General features: G+C 45.4%; 1 protein-coding gene across 1 annotated transcript in view; it reads left to right on the top strand.

The window, feature by feature from the left end:
- Window positions 1–18,492, top strand: part of CACNA1I (calcium voltage-gated channel subunit alpha1 I) — a 154,490-nt gene that overhangs the window by 115,617 nt on the left and 20,381 nt on the right. The window contains exons 11-22 of the mRNA XM_041416693.1: window positions 6,456–6,607; window positions 7,209–7,394; window positions 8,071–8,188; window positions 8,650–8,805; window positions 9,255–9,345; window positions 11,260–11,462; window positions 12,585–13,001; window positions 13,891–13,991; window positions 15,046–15,169; window positions 15,996–16,064; window positions 16,937–17,121; window positions 17,460–17,586. Coding sequence (XP_041272627.1) covers window positions 6,456–6,607; window positions 7,209–7,394; window positions 8,071–8,188; window positions 8,650–8,805; window positions 9,255–9,345; window positions 11,260–11,462; window positions 12,585–13,001; window positions 13,891–13,991; window positions 15,046–15,169; window positions 15,996–16,064; window positions 16,937–17,121; window positions 17,460–17,586 — 1,929 coding nt within the window. The remainder of the gene's footprint in view (window positions 1–6,455; window positions 6,608–7,208; window positions 7,395–8,070; window positions 8,189–8,649; window positions 8,806–9,254; window positions 9,346–11,259; window positions 11,463–12,584; window positions 13,002–13,890; window positions 13,992–15,045; window positions 15,170–15,995; window positions 16,065–16,936; window positions 17,122–17,459; window positions 17,587–18,492) is intronic.

Here is an 18,492-nt window from a genome sequence, read left to right as displayed (position 1 = left end):
ATTCTATCTATACAAGAAGGCTAGGAAAGGCACCACTTCCAATCTCCAGTCATTCTGGGAGCTCAGGCTGCTTGAGCCTTTCCTTTGCCCTGAGAATAAGAAGTGATAGATAGGTCAGACACAAGCAGCAGGTGTGGGCACAGGCTTGACTTTCACACCAGTAGTTTGCAGGCAGCTCTGAGTCAGCCATACACTTTATCCTAATGGCAGACTTGTGTGATAGAGAGCAATTGTGTGCCCTCATTTTATAGCTGGGAGACAGAGACTGTGTCTGCACTGTGATGTGCAGTGCCAGCATCAGAGGGGGTTAAGCATGCCCATGACCTTGCATCTGCATTGCTGGTTGGTAGCTCTGCTGTGCTTTGCATTGAATAGTCCATGCTGTACATCCACATCTCAGATCTATGCTGCCAGTCTGAATGTGACCAAGAGTCACTCCATGTGTCTGCCCAGATCACAAAATAAGAGATTGCTGACTGTATTGAAGCTCTGGAGGCAAGGTGAATTCTAGTCCTGGGCACAGTCTCAGGCAGCAAAGAGACAGGAAGTGAGCTCAGTTCAAGCAAGGCGCTCAGATTCCTGTGCTGTACCAGGATGAAGATACCTTCAGACCCAGAGTATCTTAAATTCGCTGTTTGAGGCAACACAGTGTCTGAGGCAGTATTTGAAGCCTCAGATGTCTGGATCCCGCCCACGTATCAAGCTTTAAACCAATTTTCAAAGCCCAGCTAGTTTCTGATACAAGGCTGTGACACCTTAATTTGATCCCAGAATTCAAAACTGCACTGGCTGCTTCAGTACCAGAAAAATACTGGCAGGAGCCCAGAAGAGAGGAGAATGAAGAAGACGCTGGAGGGGTTGACTCATGGAAATAGATAAAAAAGAGCAAAGTATTTATCACGTAGCAGAGAGATGACTAAGGGCTGGAGCCCAGGACAATTTGAAAACTGCCCACTGGTATTTTAAAGATGTGATCACTAAGCAGGGAGAGCCATTGTTCATCCTGGTTTAATGGACACAGCGTGAATAATAGTTTGACAGAAGAATACTTGAGCTGGAGATAGAGAATTCACTCTCATGTTCTGGCTATTGTATGTGCAGATTTAAGCCCTTCTAGGATGCCTCTGCTGTGTTTGTACAGCCTGCAGCACAGTAGGATCTGCCTCTGCAGCCTTGGGGTTTCTCATAGCAGGTTCTTAATGATAGTCCTTAAAATTGTACTATCACTTTTATCCATAAGTAGTTGGGAAAAGCCTATGACCCTGCATGCTGTTTTCACCAGAAGAGCTGTCAGCCAAATTGATCATAACTGAAAAAAGGTGGTGCAGCCTGTTTATTCAAAATGTGTACTCAATTCTGTTATCCTGGTACAAGAAGAATAAAATTTATTCAGACCATGAATGTTGGGTTCTTTTCTGTCAGCAGTTAATTCAGAAGCACACAGACATTTGTACCTCCCTTTGGTCTCCTCAAGTTTTTCTCAAACCATGCCATCAGTACATCTTAGGCTGGTGCTTCATTGCCTACTTATTTCTCTATTCTTTCCCTTTTCCCTGTTGTCTTTTCTCCCAAAAGCACAAATTTTCACAGAACCAAATCCAGCAAAGCCCCTCTGCCACCAGAATCTGTGCTTTGCAGGGTGATGCCATCCTATGATTGAAGAAGATTCTGTTGCTTCAGCTATTTCATCATGTGATGTCTTCTGACCCAGAGCTAATGCCTATGGAGACCTCTTGAGCTTTTATTTTTGGGTACATAGGCTGTCACAAGCCTAGCCACTCTTTGGTGACATACCTGGCTGGGCAGCTCATGTCATGTGTGTCAGCAACTTGCCACTCCACTTTTTTATAGGCTGTTTACCAGCAAGCTGACCAAAGCACCCACAGCCATCAGGTGAGGTGCAAATTTCAGGCTTATAAACACACAAACTCAGGGGACAGAGCACATGTGTGAGTGCTGCCCAATCTTGACCAACAGATAGACATGGATTTAAACTGTTTGTTATAATTCAGGTGTTTTATATTTATGGTGGTTTTCTTCCAGGAGATTTAACCTCAACAACTCAAATAACTTTACTCATATTCAAATGACCTTGGGATTTGGCTTCGTTTGCCTTATTCATCCTGTCCTTCATCAGTCCTGATTGTGAGGCCAAGGCAGCTTTCATCTGCATATATATTTCTTGTGAGGGAAATCAACTCATTTTAGGAGAAACTGCATTTCTATGAGTCATTTTCAATCCATGATCTTATAACAAGATATCATTTGTAAATAGCTATGTTTATTTAAATCCATCAGTGTGCAATATACCATGTAATATTCTCAGTATTAGGCCTTTAGATATTGCTGAGACATTGCATAAGCCAAGACCCATCATTTCAAGCTTTGTCCTGCTTGAAATAGTTTTAGCAGTTCTTCAGATCTGCCTCTATTTGGAAATGTCTATTTTTAAAATCCAGTACAGGAAATATTAGATTCTTGTGGCTGTCCAGAAGAATTCTTTTAAGAGGCTTATTTTTTTCTTAATATTCACAGTGGGTCTGGTGCTGCTGACTTTTCTCCCTTATTCAGCATGAGAATGAAAAGCTTGTCCCAGCTGAATCTCCCAGGCTGCCTTTCTCATCATGTATTTCTTGAATGACCTGTTGGACTCAAGCCTCTCTGCCATTAGCAGCCACTTTAGACAGCTGAGTGACTTGGTTTATCTTCTCCAGTATCTACTTACAGTTTTTCTTCGTACATCAGATCAGTACTTTATGAGGTCTCTGTGTGTGGATTAGATGATGATCCTCTGTTTCCTAACTAGACCCATCCTGTGGATCAGTACCCTCTTATCTTTTAGCCTGTGTGATTTCACTTTGTACCAGCATTTATTGCATTCACAAGTTTGTATTTTACAGTTATTGCTTCTCTTTTTGTTATTTGCTCCTTGTCAGAAACATTCAGCAAATGTCCAAGCCAGCTCATCATGCTGACGTTTAGTGAGGATGGAACAGTCTCCCTGGAGTGGTAGATGAAACCACACTACCTCAGCCTTCTAGAACCAGAGTATAAAAATAATGTAATCCTGCATTGGTTGGGGTTGGGAGGGGGGGATTAAATTTATGTAAAATTTGGTGTGTTCCATAGTTGATTTTTATGGTTCTTCTAATTATTGCCAAGTGACTTTGAAATTGTGAGTAAAAATAGACAGGCTGGAGAGATGTCTTTATGGAATATTTTTTTTTTTGTGATCTCATCACAGAGGCAGTGATGTGTAGGTCAGTAGGGCTGGTCTGCATAGGTCACATCAATTCCTCTTCAGTTTCTAGACAGTTGCAAATTTACTCCTGGTTAGGAGAAACTTTTCCTGCAGGGGCTTCATGGTGATCTGTATTTTCTTAGCTTTTCCTATGATGCAGGAGTTTCTGTCTCCTGCCAGATAATGGACTAATTATATTTTCAGTCAAATCTGGCAAAAGAGCTCCAAAGTTAGTAAGAAATTGAAAGGGAGAAAAAAGCTGAGCTGCTGCCCTCTATTGCCCCAGTTCTAATTTCTGATCATGGGACAGGAGTGCTGAAGTAAATCTGAATAATATATTTTACTCTCAGTATTTGATATACATTGTTAGAGATGGAGGACTTTATTCCACAAAGATGTGAATTAGATTGTTTTATGGATTGGGAAAGAGATCCATACACAGGATAGATTAACTATTCTGGTTAAAACACTGGCTCTGGACATGCCTTGCCCCCTGGGATCTCTTCCTCTTCAAACCACCCTCCTTACCCCCATGCCCAGCTCCCATCATTATGTTCAAGTTTCACTTCTAGTGTGATGGGTTAATCATTCTGGCCTGTCTTGGCAATGTGTCCTGTCTTGGCTTGTGGGGAGATTTCTGGTGTTCCTTTATTTTTCGGACTAAAGTAGCCTTGAGCTCAGTTATTTCCTTGGGGATTCTTCAATTTACAGTTTCTAGGAGAACCTGGGAGGAGGAAGGGTTTAGATGCTGAATGCCTGAATGTTGTCTGTGGGAGCCTGGGGGGAACCTCACAACTGAGAAACATTCACTGTGTTGGAGAGCACATGTGTTGGTAGGAAGAAAAGGAGAGAAGCAGTTTTCCTCTTTGCTTGTCCACTTCATCGAGTTCACACTTCCCTGGCCAGGGAAGAGTCCCCTGCACCAGCTTTGTCCAGTGTCACTCCCAGCCACTCTGCCCCAGGAACACGGACATCACCACACAGGACACAGCCCCTGGTGAGCCCCACCCTGCAGCCTTGGCCCCCAGCTGACAGCTCTTTGCACTCTGCCAAGTTAGCTCCATCTCCAGAAACGGCTGCACTGCTGGATCTGCCTTAGTGCCTCTCCATCTGGCTCCTCTTTATCGCCTCTTTTTTTCCTGAGTTCATTTCTTTTGTGTTGCTCTTCCTTTCCCAGCATTTACTTCTTTGCTACACTATTTAAAACAACTCTTTCATTCTCTACTTCTTGTGGATGCTAGTAAGTTTAATTTTTTTTCAGCTTTGTTTTTTGAGTTCTGTTTTTCTGCTATTATCTCTGCTTATCCCTTCTTTCTGTCTTTCTTTCTCTGCCTAGTCTTTCCTGTCCCTCTGTCTAGGAAGGATGCTTTGCTGGGGCTGATTGATGGTCCATTAGAAACAGATTAACAGGTGAGGATTGACTAGAGAAACAGATGTCAAGGAGGGAAGGAGAGGAACAGGTGACCTTTTCCACAAGCAAGTTGCAAGCATGGTTTTTCAAAAATCAGTTGCTTCCCACAAGAGCATGAGAGAATGTATGGAAAGCAGAGAGTAGGATAAGCTACCATCATAACCCGTTGCTCTTTTGCATTGCTTATTTTCACTGACATAATGATTTGATCCAGATTGAAATTGGCAACTCAGTTTTGCATATAGACCTCATGATCTCAGCAACTGTTACTGCTGGGTCTTGGTGAAGTGATCTTTGTCTCTCCCTTCCCACATGCACTTGCTCATTCCTTCTCTCTCCTCTTACCTCCACTCCTTTCTCTGTCATTTTCAGGGTGGTTTTCAGATGTCACTATGGATGGAAATTGATCCATCTCCACTTTTTTTCATTTTAAAGACATGGACTATTTTAATAAAAAGCTGCAATGAGGAGTGCAAGAAATTAACAAAGGGCATGGGAAGCCAGAGATGTGAGGAGCAATTTCCAGATCAGTTGTTCACCTGGAAGGATCTTGACCCCTGGGGGCCTCAGAGCGGGAGTTAAAGTAGACCCCAGCTTCAGGCAGACAGCCAGAACCAGAACTGCTTTCCTCCCTCACTTCCCTTTCCACCAGCTCTATAGGGAACAGGCATGGCCAATGCATAGGCCACCCTTCAGCAAAACAGCAATTTTGCAGACCATGTGGAGAGACCATGACTTCCCTTCCTTGTGGGCACTAATATTGATTTAATGCTAAAAATATTGGCTCTGACCTGCAGGGACTCACTTTTCGTTTCTGCAGTGCCAGGAATGTCTGTTGTCTCTTTCTTGCTCTCTGCAAGAGATGTTTGCAGTTTTCTTGTTCCCATCCATTTTATGTGGTGCTTAAAAGAATGGCTTGGTGGTCAGGCACAGCTCAGACCAAGGCAAAGGAAGATGCACCCTCTTTATTTTTCAACAGTCATCTTATGTCATTCTTGGATTTTTCACCTTGTGCACTTGCCTTTCTCCTCTTCTTGTTCATTTCTCTGTATTCTTCACCCAGTCCTTCTCTCCCTGTCCCTTACAGATACGTTTTAGCAAGTGTGGTCCTCCTTGCTGCTGTCTTGTCTAGTTTGATAGTGTCTTGGGTAATTATTGAGACCACTCTGAGGACAGAGGCATAAGACTGATGGAGCAAGACCAGGAAACTAATGCATACAAGGGTTTGGTGGGAAAATGGGAAGAGAAAAACGGGGAAGTGGAAAAATAGAGGGAAAAGGGGCAGATTGGTGCAGGGATGTTTAGAGGAAGATGGGGAACTGTTTTCCAGTCATTTAAATGTTTTCAAAATTTCAGAGAAAAAAAAAAGTGTCAGTTACCTGTAGAAACCTCAGAAGAAGAAATTCTTGAAGGAAGAGGTTGACTGCAAATCAGCCCATTTTGCTCTCCTTCAAGAAATACTCAAGTTCTTTGCCCAAAATAAAGCATCCTTTAGCCAGGGGAATGGGATCTGAGGTGGGATGTAGGAGATGCTTGGTCAGCCTTGGCTGTGTGAATGGCTGTGAGGCTCCTGATTGCCTCTAGAAAAAAAAAAAAAAAGTTGTTAGGGATCTAATCTATGATGAAGGTAGCAAATCTGCAAAGGAATTGGAGTGCAAGTGTTGCTATCCAGCTCCACTCTAGTCTCACCCATGGAAATTTACAACTCCCTACCAACTCTGTTCCTTGGGAAGGGTAACAATTTATTTCCCATTATTTCAGGGCTCTTTCACTTCTGACTCTCTGAATTTGCATTCTCTCTAGCCAGAGGAATTGACCAACATCTTGGAGATCAGCAATGTTGTCTTTACAAGCATGTTTGCCCTGGAGATGATCCTGAAGCTTGCTGCTTTTGGTCTCTTTGATTACCTTCGCAACCCCTACAACATCTTTGACAGTATCATCGTCATCATCAGGTGACAAGGGCCTTGGGGATCAGCTGAAATACACACAGAAAAGAGTACCACAGAGCTTGCAGAGTATTTCAAAAAGGATTTAGCAGCTACAATGAGAGGAACTGGGCTGATGCACAAGGCCAAGGATTGGGAGACCAAGATGTCTTTTTCCAATGCTTGGTGTCAGTGCTATGCAAGCCACACAGCATTTCTGTCCCTCAGTTCTCTCCTCTGTAGAATGGAGGCAGCTGCAACTGCCTTGTTAAGTTCACAACAAATGTTAGCTGTGAAATATTTTGAAAATGCAAAATTGAAGATGTTACAAAGGTTTAAAGGGTGATAGAAGAACTTGTCTTGCTGAAATTTGATGCTGCAAGCCTTTCTTCATTACTGCAACATGTACTGCCACTTTCATGTTCTTAAGGCATAAATGCAGCTTTCAACATACAAGGATAAGCCTGTACTTCATACTTCTGCCTTGCTCAGACAGATTTTCTCTCTCACCCCTTTGTACTGCCAATGCCAAAGTGAAGACTTAGCATTGTTATTCCTTGTTTTCTTCCGTTTCTTCACTTGTATTTTGTTTTGTCCCGCATACTTGCCGTGCCTCTGTGGGCCACAGCATTTGGGAGATCATTGGCCAGGCAGACGGGGGCCTCTCTGTGCTCAGGACGTTCCGCCTCCTCCGGGTGCTGAAGCTGGTGCGTTTCATGCCGGCGCTGCGCCGCCAGCTCGTGGTGCTGATGAAGACTATGGACAACGTAGCCACCTTCTGCATGCTCCTTATGCTCTTCATCTTCATATTCAGGTGAGCAGGCAGTCAGCTCACAGTGTGCTGGAGTGGATCTGTGTAGCTCATAGGGACCGCAGCTTCAGAGCATGACTGCATAACTCACCTTGCCCATTGCTCCAGGCCAAGACAGTACTGACAAATATTTATGTTTTCATAAGGGCTGAACTTGCTTCTGCCTTAAATTGGATTTAGCAGCTGAGGATTTTGGCCTGGATAGGGTGGTGAAATACTGCCAGTAAATGAGACATTGGGCATAATGTCCCATTGTAGGATAGGTGAAGTTTCCTGCTAATCAGGACTAGCTACAGGAACAGTTCAGTCTGGAGGCTGATTCTGGCAGAAGAGCAGCAGGAAGCAACTGAGAAAGTTTGTTGGTGCATGCCATGGATGCCCCGATAGCAAGATGAAGACATATGAGAGCAAAAAGGACAATAGAAAGGACAGATCTGACTGAGAGGTTGGAGGCAATATATGAGCTCTCAGTCAGAAGAGATGGAAAGCAAATTTTTTTGTGACCTACTGGGTTGCAATATGTAGTTCCTTCTTCACAGATAGCTCCCAGTGGTCTGATTGTGTGGCTGTAGCCCTTGCTGCTGCGATGTTGCATTAGATTTTCATGAGAAGAGAATTACTCTGATGAGTTCATTGTGATGGCAGAAATATTTATATTTGACATCATCTTGTTCCAAAGCATCCTGGGAATGCACATCTTTGGTTGCAAGTTCAGCCTCAGGACAGACACAGGAGATACTGTTCCTGACCGGAAGAATTTTGACTCCCTGCTGTGGGCCATTGTCACCGTCTTCCAGGTGAGCCCACTTTGCCCTCTATGGGTGGGCCAGGGCAAAGTGAAGAGGATCAGGAGATGCTTTTTCCTCACTGAGGAGCACTGCACTGACTCCTGACAGCACAAAAGGTTGTGGAGGAAGAGCAACTGCACATTGGAACCAAATGACTGGTGTATATCTCAAACAGGGGACCTTCCTCCTTCCCAGGAGATGATGTGCAAAGGTCACTCCTGTTGTGGCAGCTCCCAGCTTTAACACTCTCACCTCAGCACATGATTGTCCTAATGGTTGTTCTTGTTTCTTCTTGCTCAGCTAAGGTTTTTGGTGCAGTGTCACAGCTGGACAGTGACAGTGGGTGTGTGTTATTGGGGAAGTTCAGAGGCCTGGTCTGGTCCTGATGTGTATTCTTTGACTGTCCTTTTCTGGGAATACACTTCATGTTCTTCCTTCATGTTTTCTGACTTTCTCGTCCTTTTTTGCAGATCCTAACCCAGGAGGACTGGAATGTTGTACTCTATAATGGCATGGCCTCCACCTCACCGTGGGCTTCCCTCTACTTTGTGGCTCTCATGACATTTGGCAATTATGTACTCTTCAATCTTCTGGTGGCTATTCTTGTGGAGGGATTCCAGGCTGAGGTGAGCTGACACCAAGGCTTCATCAGGAAGAGGAATAGAGGTGCTAAAAAGGGATCCTTTGTGAAACTTTGAGCATATTGGACTGGAGGACTTAAAAAGTATCACCCCTCTTTTATTTCACTCATGAAATAACCCTAGTTAGGGTAGTATTCAATTAAGCAAAAGAAAAAACCCAGTGTTTATTATTGCAAGGAAAGAGGATCTCTGGAAAGGGATTCACAATTTCTCTTCTCTGTAACACAACAGAACCTGCTTTAGGGTGAGCCCTTTACCCATACAAAAGCAGAAGTACAGTCTATCAGCCATCCCAAATCACAGAAGAGTCTTTCCAGTGATGACACTGGATGCCTGACTGCCAAGGACAATTTTGCAGTTGTTCCAGAAATGAAAGACAAAAACAAATGTTTTTTTCTGTTTGAGCTTCCAGCTTCTAAATTTGTGTGTTCCAGGGTGATGCTAACCGGTCATACTCAGATGAAGATCAGAGTTCGTCAAACATGGAGGAGTTTGATCAATTCCAAGAGGTCCAGGAAGGCTCAGGTACAATAGCTCAGTCTTATTTGCTTGGGTCCTACTGCTGTTTGGTGAGAAACCTAAAAGCAGATTCTGCAGAAAATTTACTCCCACTTCTGAGAACTTGCCAGTTTTAATTTTGAACTTTATGCCAGTTTGTGGTGTTATTTGTGGAAAAGCAGAGACATGTTGGCATCCTGAGGAATGTGGTAGCTAAGTGGAACAGTTCTTGAATGACCTCCAGAACAGCAACTGGAAGTGAGAAGTGAGGCTGTCTCTGGTTATCTTCAGGGTCACTATTTCAGGAACACTGTATCCAAATCTGAAACCCACATTTGGAGAGGGGATACCAAGATGGTAAAAAGGACTCAGGCAAATCTGGAAGCCTTGCCTCATAGTGAGAGACTAATGAAGCTTAGAGAAATCAGGAAAGTTGCTTGATCAAGAGTGAGCTCTGCAGTTGTAGACCAGAAGGAGGGGGTTGTGGTGGTAGATAGTTCTTTAATTGAGCAGAAAAAAAGCATAATGAGATTGGAAAGGTTGGAAATTCAAGCTAGACAAATTCAGGCTGAAAAAAACTCCATATATTTTCAAGGAGAGATAATTAACAGTGGGAACAAGCTGAGTGGAAACCACCTGGTAAGGTCTCTATCCCTCAAAGACTGAAAGTCTTTCTACAAGAGTTACTATACTTCAAACAGGACTTGGTGGCAGGGAGCAGTGAGAGTAGCTTGCTCTGCAATGGATGGTGAGCCAGGAGTTGAAGGAGACAGAGAGCCACGCAGGAGGGCAGGGGCCACGCTGCACACTCTTGCACAAGGTGAGCAGAGCAGGTTCACTGTCACTAGTAAGAGTCTGCCAATGGTTTGGTAATTACCAGGGAAACACACAGTGGTGAGGAAGGTCTAAGGTCAAGCCAAGAAGTCCAGCCAGCAAGACAAGAGCAGGATCAGCAAGGTGCAAGGACAGGCACAGACATACTCACAGCACAACTCAGACAAGGACTACGAGCACATTACTGAGCCTAAATGCAGCTCCCTCAGCAGGGAGTTTGGCTCATAGTTTTTTCGTGCAACTTATCTCTTTTCAAAGCAGTCCTATTCTGAGTTACATGGCTGCACCATCTCAGAGCTTATGCTGAATGCAGGCAGTCAAACCCCTGAGATGGCAGAGGAGGAAGAGGTTACAGAGGTGTTAGTGGACTCATGGCTGTCTGTCATGGATAGGTGACCTTCATTATGCAATAAGTCAAACAAAAATGATTGCTCCAGTCCTTTCAGGCATTAAAATTCAATACCCTGTCCTTTCCATGCATCTCAAAAAATGCTGATGGTCATCTGCAGGACTTAAAATTTCTCTCAAAAATGTCCTAGATCTTAAAGGTCAAGGATCAGTCATTTGAAGAAGGGCAGTGTAGTAGGATAGACTGGGATGCAGTTTTTGTACACAGTATGATTGCAGGAATTTTAAGGTGACCTCAGTACATGGATGGCTGTGGCTATCTCTACATTTAGTCTCTTGCCCAGTGTTTCAGCCTAACTGCTTCAAGTAGCCACTCTGACAGCTGGTGGAATTTTTTCAGACCTGAAGATGCTGGTGTTTGCTCTTGGCATGCAGAAGCACGCTCTTGTTCCTCTGTTCTCCTTCATGCTCTGCCTGTCAGTCTGAGGCTGCCTGGCCACCACTCTGCTCGTCTGTCTGTCCCCAGGGAGAGACGTGGTTGGTTTTGGAGGCTGAGGAAATTACTTTAAAGCCTTCCCAGCTTGCACTGCCTTTGTCACCACACCCTAAATCAGAGAAACTGATGTTGATTGGTGCTAAAGGGCTAGCAATCTGTTAGCTGCTGTTAACACGCTAAATGGCTTAGGCATCAAAATAGTCACTGGATAGTGAGAAACCCAACTTCTTTCCTCATTCTTCTTTCTGCATCTTTTCACTTAGATCCCAAGCTCTGTGCAATTCCTGTGACACCTAATGGGCACCTGGACCCATCCTTGCCCTCTTCCAACCCACCAGTGGCTTCTGGGGGGGTCACCAACTCTTCACGCAACTCACTGCAGCTTGACCAGATCCGTGTTGCTGTTGGCTCCCGGAAGAGCAGTGTGATGTCCCTGGGGAGAATGACTTATGACCAGCGGTCCTTGGTGAGTGAGGGAGTAGAAATGTGTGTCATACCCTTCCTTTGAAGGCCAAGCACTTTGTCAGTTTTCTGCCATCATCTGGGGATTTCTGGGAAGGATTGCCCTGCTGCTGTAGGCTTCTGACACAGCTTCATTGTCTGTCTTTAGAATCCAGATCAGTTCACATTATTTTTCTAAATTTCCAGAGTTTTGAAGTCTATTTCCAGATTAGTTATCTATACTCCTTTGAGTGTGGGAGAGGGAGAACAACAAGAAGACAGTCTCCCTCTTACAGTGGAACATGTTTTTCCTCCTTGCCTTTTCCTTGTTTTCCTAGATTAAAGGACAAAAAATTTAGCCTTGAGTTAAGAAGTGATGGCAGAACCACCAAGTCCAATTACAGATGGGATTGTATCAGAGCTTTTGTAACAGTGGAAATCTTGTCTTTGAGCAGATTCTGCTGCCCCATAGCACTTCCCCAAGCATGCAGGTTTGTCTAACCAGTGCATCTCAGACCTGTCCACCTTGTAACATCAGCTTCTGGGCTTTCTACCCACTGGCGTACACAGCTCTGGGGAGTGCCTTGGTGCTTAAAGGTTCATGCCCCTGTTATTTCCAAACAGTGAGTGCCAGCAGCCATGAGCTACATGATACCTTGCTGATGTTGTTGGACTGGGCTGTAACCAACAAGCCTGTTTCTCTCATTTCTCCCTTTTACTAAGACTGGACTCAAAGATGGTGTGTCAGATGATCCATCACCCTGTACCTTGTGTTATCCTTAACCCCAGCGCAGTGTAAAAAGCTGCCAGTCAGATTATTTGAGAACTTTACTCTTGCTCTGTGCTGGTGTAAGTAACAGTATCAGGCACCTGGCCTTTGGCTTTATTACTTACCTTCCCTGAAAGTGCTTTGCACACAGATGGTGCTATAAAGTAATCACAATCAACACGATTGCTAACTCATTACCAATTTATTGTCAGATTTACTGAGATTGCTGCTGAATTCCCACCATGCAACTTGCTCAGTGTCTGATAAATGGCAGCCTTCTGGCTTGGGGGCTCAGGGAGCAGTCTCTGATCTGAGAGGGGAGCACATGCTCCCTCCTTGTGCCCAGAGTCACTGAGTCCCCATCCCCCTCTCTTACAGTCCAGCTCCCGCAGTTCCCACTACGGTGCCTGGAGCCGCAGCGGAGCCTGGGGAAGCCGTCGCTCCAGCTGGAACAGCCTGGCCCGGGGACACAGCCTGAAACACAAACCTCCCTCAGCTGAGCACGAGTCCCTCCTGTCTGGGGAAACGCACAAGGCAGCAGATGGGGAGCCGGATGGGACAGGAAGGGTGTTTCATCACCGCCGGACACTCTCTCTGGATAACAAAGGCTCCTGTGACCTGCTGGAGTTGGCCTCGGTCCCTTCTGGCCACAGAGTGACCCATAGGCTGGGAGCACCGCCTGGGGCCAGTGAGCATCAGGACTGCAATGGCAAAATGCCCAGTATTGTCAAGGAGATCTTCCCAAAGATGAACAACCACAAAGAACGGGGAGAAGATGATGAAGAAATAGATTATGTGAGTGCTTGGTGGAGGAGCCTGGGGCTCATCACAGTGCTCTGGGAAACTCCAAATCCATCCTCAAATTTCAGTCTTCTTGCATGTGAATGGGAAGGCTTGCAAAGGTGCTTTAGGAGAGCTGGAGGACACCTGGAGGACTAAATGCAGACAGGACTTTCCAGGCACAGACAAGCTCACACCACATTGTCAGGCTACTTGCAAGGCAGGTGGGTGGTGGGAGGAAGGCAGCTGTGCGACGTACATGTGGTCAATCAGGGGCTGTTATTTCAGAGCAGTGCAGCCAGTGATTTCTGCAAGATAGGAGAGATCAGGCTGTGCAAGAGTGAGAGTTTTGCGTGGGGAACATCAGCAGACCAGAGCAGGAGGCACAGGCACCACAGGCAAGGCAAGTGGGTTTTGTGGTATCAGCCTGGGGGACAGCAATCTGTGAGCAGATCAGAGAGTGGAAAAAGTGGAGTGAGGGTCAGTAGAAATTTGAACAGTCATAAATGTCTCTATGAAACTCTCAGCCCAAGTGCCAACAGAAAGCCTTCTTGTCCTAGCTTCTGATTTAGCTGACGTAGGGAGGAAACATTGCCCTCATGTAACACAGTCCCTCCAACACCTCTAAGAAGGCATCATGGGACAGCATCCTACTCTAGAAGGGACACCAGCAGTTTTATGTTTCATGATCTGGGGAGGAAACCAGATGCCAAGAGGTAAACCATCCCTGGCAAAGCAGCTGCTATCTTTTCCATGAGTTGTTGCCTTTGCGTTGATTTTCTCAATTGAGGGATAAAAGAAAAGCAGGTAGTGGTGCGTTTGAGTCAGATGTGAAAGGAAAAATATCTCTCTCAGGCAAGTGGGAAGGTGACCAGTGGCAATTGCTTCTGCTGCATCCCTACAGAGCCTGTGCTTTCGCATCCGGAAGATGATGGAAGTCTATAAGCCAGACTGGTGTGAGTTACGGGAGGACTGGTCCATATATCTCTTCTCTCCACAGAACAGGTTTGTGCAGTTTTTGGCATGACAGTGTTGAGAAGATGGGGCAGATCCTGTTGCTCTGCTGGCTGCATCCCCTGGTGCTAGGAGTCAACTTCAAACTTAGCAGCTGAGAATGTGTATTTTCTCTTCCGTTGTCCCTTCTACAGCCAAACAGCATTTCTTTTCCTAGACTGTGGCAATGAAAGGAAAGTTGAGCATCCTAAATAGCTATTGTGATCTTCCCTCCCTTTGGAGCATCCCATTTTTATTTTCTGTAATCATAAATATTTATAGCAAAGCAAGGCAGGGAATACTAATATTAGCACAAAGAGGATAAAGAATGTATTATTGATGACTCCATAATACTGATATTTCCTCCCCTCGTACCAGAATAGCATCTTCATTTAATTTACAGTACCAGTATCAACTTACCAGAAGTTATATCACACCTTTTAGGGTAAAGTTAGAATTCTTCTTGCCTTAAAAAAAGGAAATTTGGGTTGAATTCTTCTGTTAAAGAGTTCTCACAGGAGAAAATGTCCACCTACCCCAGCTAGCATTATTGTCACCCATTCATACTGCTCCTTGAAAAGAAAGGCCTTTCATTTTAGGTGATGAGGGAGAGCTTTTTTTGCTCTGTGTGACACCTATGTTAACATACACAGTGTCTTTCAGAAGTGTGGTCCCCATGACTGCCAGCCTACCTGCCTCTCCTGAGCTTTCAGCATGTGGCCTCTTTGCTGTGGGGGGTACACAGTGTGAGTTTGGGAGGAAAACTGGAACTCAGCCTCTTTACAAGGCAAGAGAGGAGCACAGGGTCATAGTGGTTAGGAAACCACTCTGGCACTGGAGAAATCAATGGAGGTTCAGCACATTGCTCTGTCCTTGCTCTGCTCCAGGCTCCCTATGTAACCATGTACCACCCTGGGCTATTGCCATTCCAAGGCACATCAGTATCAGAGATAGGAAAGCTGCTATATAAGTGCCCAGTTTTGGCCAGAATACTTCATTCTGTGTCCTCTTTGCTCCTAAATCCGTTCTGCCCAAGGCACAGGTGCCTACTGGAACTCTCTTGCAGGTTTCGCCTCCTCTGCCAAACCATCATTGCTCACAAGCTCTTTGACCATGTAGTGCTGGCCTTCATCTTCCTGAACTGCATCACCATTGCCCTGGAAAGACCCCAGATTGAGCACAGAAGCACGGTGAGCACAATTACCTGTCACCCACTTTATAGCACAACCTCTAACAGTGGTTCCTAAGTGTTCCTGGTACTGGTATGATCTCTGGAAGAATTTCAGCATTAAACACCAGCTCTGACTCATCTGTTCAAATACCTCAATATTAGTAATTGACATAAATATGTGTTTCCCCTGCAGGCTCCTGTATGGGGCAACCCACTTTATAATACAGAAAGCCTAGTTCCTTCTGTCTTGGAAAGTAAGTGTCTCCTCCAGGAACCTGCATATAAGGGATGAATGGCAAAAGGGACAAGGAGTGGAACTGAGAGATAGAAGTAACTTCCATGCTGTAGGAATGGCACATCATCATTCATGTATGCTGCTCTTGAGCTGTCTCGGAGGTGGCTTAAGCTGGCAAGTGAAATTACTTTTTCTGCTTGTCTGCCTTAGCTGACTCCCAGACTTTGCTGCACTTGGACGCAATCAGTGGTCTGTGCTCAGCAGCTCTTTGGGAAGGAGTGCCAGGTCAGTGCAGCAGGTTAGGCCTGAGTAGCACTGATGGAAAAGGGCAGAGGCTGCCTTAAAACCAGATCTGCAGGATGCAAAAAAAATCCCATCCACTATGGTCTGGCAGAGCTGCATAGGATCCTGTCCCAGCCAAGGTATATGAGCTGAAATCTGCCTAGCACTGACCTCTGCCAGGGATATCTCCCTTATTTCAACAACTTTCAGACACTCCACAGGAATGCAAAAATATCAAGATCATCAGAGGGGACTGGCAGAGTAACAAGAAGTAGTCAAAATACATTTAAGGTCTTTCTCTGTTTTGTTTTTTTTGTTTTTTTTCTAGGAAAGAATCTTTCTCACTGTGTCCAACTACATTTTCACAGCAATATTTGTAGCTGAGATGACACTGAAGGTAAGTTACTGGAGAACAGCTCAGAGCCTTTTCCCAGTGTCAAACACTGTTCATCTTTGCTCAGCACCCTTTTAAAATGTGTTCATCTTTTTGGTGTGCCAGTCCTTCCCTCTACCTTTATAAAGGCAGATACTGCCTGGGGTTCAGTCCTGTCTTGTTAGGCATAGAGGGGATGTTTATCGTAGGCATTAGATCCAGTTGGATCTTCGTATTCACGAAGGATAGCTGACATTCAAGTATGGATTTTGTAACGATGTCAAATGTCCATTCCCTTTCTCCTGGAGTAAGAATGGGGGACATTACAATAATATTAATGACATGCTCAACGTTGAGATAATTATTCAATAGATGTCAAAGTACTTTGCAACAATCAGAAAACCTTGTTATTCCCTTCTCATATTTAGGAAAAAGTCCTAAAATTGTGTGCTGGAAGTTAAATCCCTAAAATTCATATCTGAATTTTGACTGTGATTTGCAGGATGGTAATACCTCCCCATGACCACCAATTTCTGTAGCACCCACTGTTTTTGAGACCTGCTGACAAACAAATTACCCCTTTTAGAGCCAAAGTATGGATTTGGTGCCTGACTTTACCTCCTGTGTGATCTCTGAACTGGGAGACTGTCCCCAAGTCTCTGGTGTGGCAGGGAGAGATTTCCTGTGTGTCCCCTACAGTGTCATGTTACTCAGAGAGACAGAAAAAAGGTGTTTTCCTTCACAGACATCCAGGTGAAAGGAAAAGATAATGAGATGACACTTCAGTGTCGTGAGGAGTTGATAACTATTCCCCCTCCTCCCATTCTCTCCATAGTTGTCCTCTACCAGGTAACAGAGGAGCTGTTTCACCCCCTCTTCTCTCCCCTCTCTTCCAGGTGGTCTCCCTAGGCCTGTATTTTGGGGACCAGGCTTATCTCCGCAGCAGTTGGAACATCTTGGATGGCTTCTTGGTCTTTGTGTCTCTCATTGACATTGTGGTCTCAGTGGCCTCTGCTGGCGGTGCCAAAATCCTGGGGGTGCTGCGAGTGCTGCGGTTGCTGCGCACCCTACGTCCCCTCCGGTCAGAACCCCACCGAGCCCTGCTTGGCCCCCTCTTCCCACTGGTTATCCCCAGGACGGGTCCCAGGGTTAGATCCAGCTGTGCCAGGCAAAATGTGGTCTTTAACAAGTAATAAGCCACAAGTAGGTCCCCCTTAGCCATATGGGCCTGATGCTGGAGGTGCCTCATCAAAGAACAAATCCATGGGAGAGAAAAGGCTTTTTGATCACAGGGGAGAGATCTTCACTGAGGGGTCACTGCACATGGAGACAGGAGTCTGCTGCTGCTGAAAATGCTTAGCTTAGGCCAAATGTCCCTGCCCTGTCCCTCTGTCACCCTTCCCCTTCCTTCCTTTCCAGAGTCATCAGTCGAGCCCCTGGTCTGAAGCTGGTGGTGGAGACACTCATTTCTTCCCTCAAGCCCATAGGAAATATTGTCCTCATCTGCTGTGCTTTCTTCATCATCTTTGGCATCCTGGGTGTGCAGGTAGGTTGTTACTGTCCATCAAACAGCCCTTGAGCCCCCACCCCAAGAGCACCCAGGTCCTATAACAGACACAGGCAGCCAAGTAGAGCAGGAGAGGCAGCGAAGCCAGTGAATTTTCTGCGTTTACCCTCTTCCACAAATCATCTCCATCATGACACAGCCTTTGGCAAGCACAGACAGGTGCTCAGCAAGTGCAGGCATTGCTGGACATGAGAGAGAGGAGTTAGGGCTCATAGGATTTAGTGTCATAGTGAGAGCCCAGGGCTGGCACAGCACAGGGCTCCCTGGACCCACTCATGTCACCCCACAAGGGCAAGCAGCTCAGTGCCTCCTTGCATGAACCCTGCCCCCAGTCAGCTTTTTTTCTCCCCCTCTGAGCCCTAAATCCACCCACAAACTTCTTTAATTTTTTTATTTAATCCTCCTTATTTTTGGCTGTTGCATTGCAGAGGAGCAAGGGTGTGGGCGTTACTTCCATCTCAGGGAATGCGCTATACTTAGTTTGCTCTGATGCATCTGTACAAATGCACAATCCAGTACCTTCCATATGGGGAAAAGAGCCCTGGGCAGAAGAGTCAAAGAAGTGCAGAGCAGCTTTGTGAAAAAATATATATGAGAGGAAGAGGATGTTTTTTTCTGGTTCTTTACCCTTAGATGAGATCTTCTTTTCCCATCAGTGCTCTCAGTAACTGGGAAGCAGGGAGTGAAGATTACTCTGGGCGACTGATTAGAAGATACTTTTTCCCTTTGTACCCAGAAAGGCTGCCTTAAGGGCTGTCAGATGGTGGGCTTACAGTCACTGCTGGCCTGGAGCAATGGAGGAGGCTGAAAAGGCAGCTGTGAGCTTACAAGGGTGGTCCTGACTCCTGTGCAATGGTTGAGCCTGTGCTGTACATTGTGTTGGTA

This window comes from Onychostruthus taczanowskii, unplaced genomic scaffold, assembly GCF_017590055.1.
Source record: "Onychostruthus taczanowskii isolate IOZ18803 unplaced genomic scaffold, ASM1759005v1 scaffold53, whole genome shotgun sequence".
Taxonomy (NCBI): Eukaryota; Metazoa; Chordata; class Aves; order Passeriformes; family Passeridae; genus Onychostruthus; species Onychostruthus taczanowskii.
The sequence above is the reverse complement of the archived record's forward strand: the minus strand, read 5'-3'. Positions and strand labels throughout refer to the sequence as shown.